Source organism: Seriola aureovittata, chromosome 1 (assembly GCF_021018895.1).
Source record: "Seriola aureovittata isolate HTS-2021-v1 ecotype China chromosome 1, ASM2101889v1, whole genome shotgun sequence".
NCBI classification, from domain to species: domain Eukaryota; kingdom Metazoa; phylum Chordata; class Actinopteri; order Carangiformes; family Carangidae; genus Seriola; species Seriola aureovittata.
Window position 1 is genome coordinate 12,420,241 of NC_079364.1, and position 2,460 is coordinate 12,422,700.

At 43.1% G+C, this 2,460-nt stretch overlaps 1 protein-coding gene across 1 annotated transcript; it reads right to left on the minus strand.

Annotated features, from left to right (window-relative positions):
• LOC130174226 (BTB/POZ domain-containing protein KCTD12-like) lies at window positions 1–1,697 on the minus strand. The gene has a single exon (XM_056383871.1). It carries the CDS (start codon window positions 1,599–1,601, stop codon window positions 798–800), a length of 804 nt encoding a protein of 267 aa, XP_056239846.1. The 5' UTR covers window positions 1,602–1,697; the 3' UTR covers window positions 1–797.
• Between the last annotated feature and the right edge of the window lie 763 nt (window positions 1,698–2,460).

The following is a 2,460-nucleotide window of genomic DNA, read 5'->3' on the forward strand; positions in this document are numbered from 1 at the left end:
TAGTGTTACAATGTCACACTTTATTGTTGTATACATATATAAAGAAAAAACTATGACAACAGCTCACAGATGACACATAACAATGTAGCACTGTGACAAAGTCTCAAAGTGTAATCTTAAAAGCAGTGATTCTGTATGTGCGGTCAATATATTCAAATGTAACAAAAAAAATTATAAAAGTATCATTCGAAAGAGCAATTTATCTCTCTTATCTATCAGTTCCCAAAATTAAAGACTTGAAAGTTATGAGGAGATTACAGAGGGAGCTGCAGGTCAAAACCAGACCAAACATTATAGGCTATTTACAGTAGGTATGTCCTGGTTAATGTGTTCAGAACATCCTCTCTACTAAAACATGACAGTGCAACAGCTCAGTAAAGATCAAAAGACAACAGCTCCTAACATTTCTGCCAGCCTGAGTGACCATTTATGTCATTTACCTCAGAACAAAGCAGTCTTTGTAAAAGCCATAAAGGTTAGGAGGCCCAGTGGGCCATAAAGAATAGCCCAGCTAAGGAACCAGTGACATGTCAATAAAGTCATTTTGTTTAATAATATTTGAGTTTGCACTAAATTGTACTCTTGTAGAACAGTGGAGAAGATGGCAGAAAGGTCAAAGTGGCTGCAGCCTGATCCCACTGTACAAAGCAGAGAGTGCCAGAAACATAATAACTGAAACTAGTCGAGGCTGAAACTGCCAGTTTGGGATGTTGGTTAATGTACAACTAACAGTTGTGGCTGACGGTTGCGCCCTGTGTTCATTGATGTAGGCTACTCCTGCACCCAGAGAGCAGCTTTCAGTCCGTTCGTCGGCTGAAAACATACTCGGTGTAGCTGGTCCACAGTTTGTCTTCCCCCGGGTCATTACTGCCGTATGAGCAGGTCCCAGTGGAGTTGCAGGCCACCATGTGGAAACCAGCCTCGGCCAGCCGGTCAAACGCCTGCTCCAGAAAGTTATACTTGAGATAATACCTGGAGGTGTATTTGTCAGGCGGTCGGTCCGGGTCGCGACTCTCATTCAGTGTTTCTCCGAAGACCTCTTTAGCCAGAGAGATCTTGCTGCAGACTGTTATTCTGGCCACCCTGCGGAATTTAGCGTCCGCTTGGATGTCTCTCCCGATAGTGTAGCTGCCTCTGTATCCGATGGTGATGTAGCCAGAGACGGCCCCGGGAGAGCGCAGGGTCCTTCCCGAGGGAGAGGTTACCGGGCTGGTGAGCTCAGACTCCTCCGGCTCCCCGCTGTCTTCCGTGCACGAGCTGTCTTTGCTGGCCGCTGCCAGACGCCTGGACAGCTCCGGCAGCTGGAAGAAGTCCGCTTCTTTCTGCAGCCCCCTCTTTTCTTTAAAAAACTCAGGCAGGAAAAGCTCAGAGTCCCGTAAATAATCCAAAATGTAGCGGAACAGAAAGCCGTCCCGGTCGAAGAAGAAACGGCCCTTGCTGTCTTTTGGCAGGTCGCGCGGGGAACCCTGGGTGAACTTGGTCCACAGGAGAGAGTTGGGGACCGCAGTGAGAGTTTCACGTCGGGTCACATACACCTGTCCACCCACGTTTAGCTCCACTATCTCAGGGAAATTTGAACTTTGGCTGACGATTTGTGCCATCTCTCTCTCTTTCTCTCTCTCTCTCTCTCTTCCCCTCTCTCTGCTTTTCAGTGTGCCTGTGGTTATCCTAACAAGTAAGGGTAGTTATGGAGTTTCCTCACTGTACAGAAATGTTTATATCGCTTTGGGTGAGTGGGAGGAGAAGGAAAAGGACGGCCAAAAGAGACTTAACTGTTCAGTGGAAAGCTCAGAGAAAATAAAATGCTGCCTTCAAGGACTCCCTGTAAGCTTCACCTTCTTACTTTCAGACTTAAATATCTTAACACCATAGGTTGATATTCTTACAATCAGTGGTGCAAGTAGTACTTTTACTTTGAGGAATGGTTTTGCCAAGAGTTACATGAGAAGATAAAGGCTACCACTATTTATAAGTAGGCCTATAGTTGTAAACAGTGTTAAAGTAAAAGTCCTGCATTCAAAATATGTTGAAAAAACCTAAGTTAGAGTAGCCTATTATAGGATGAGTTTTTTATTGCCTTACTACACTATTACTTTTTTAAGCCATACTACTATGATTTTTTTTTATGCCTTACAATACTATGGCGTTTTTATACCTTACTATATTATGACATTTTATGTTTTATTGTACAATGACGTTTTTATGACTTTTTATGTATTAATATACTATGTCGTATTTATGACTTTTTGTACCTTTTCCATAATATGACATTTTATGCTTAATTCTACTATGAAGTTTTTATGACATTTTGGGCCTCACTATTCTATCATGTTGATGTGGTTTATTATACTAGATAGAGCAATCCACAAGCTTCTTGGTGTAATGGTAAGGAATGATGCCTCACAGTGAGAAGGTCATAGGTGCAAAGCTCTGCTCATGCGTCCTCCCACAGTGAAAAAA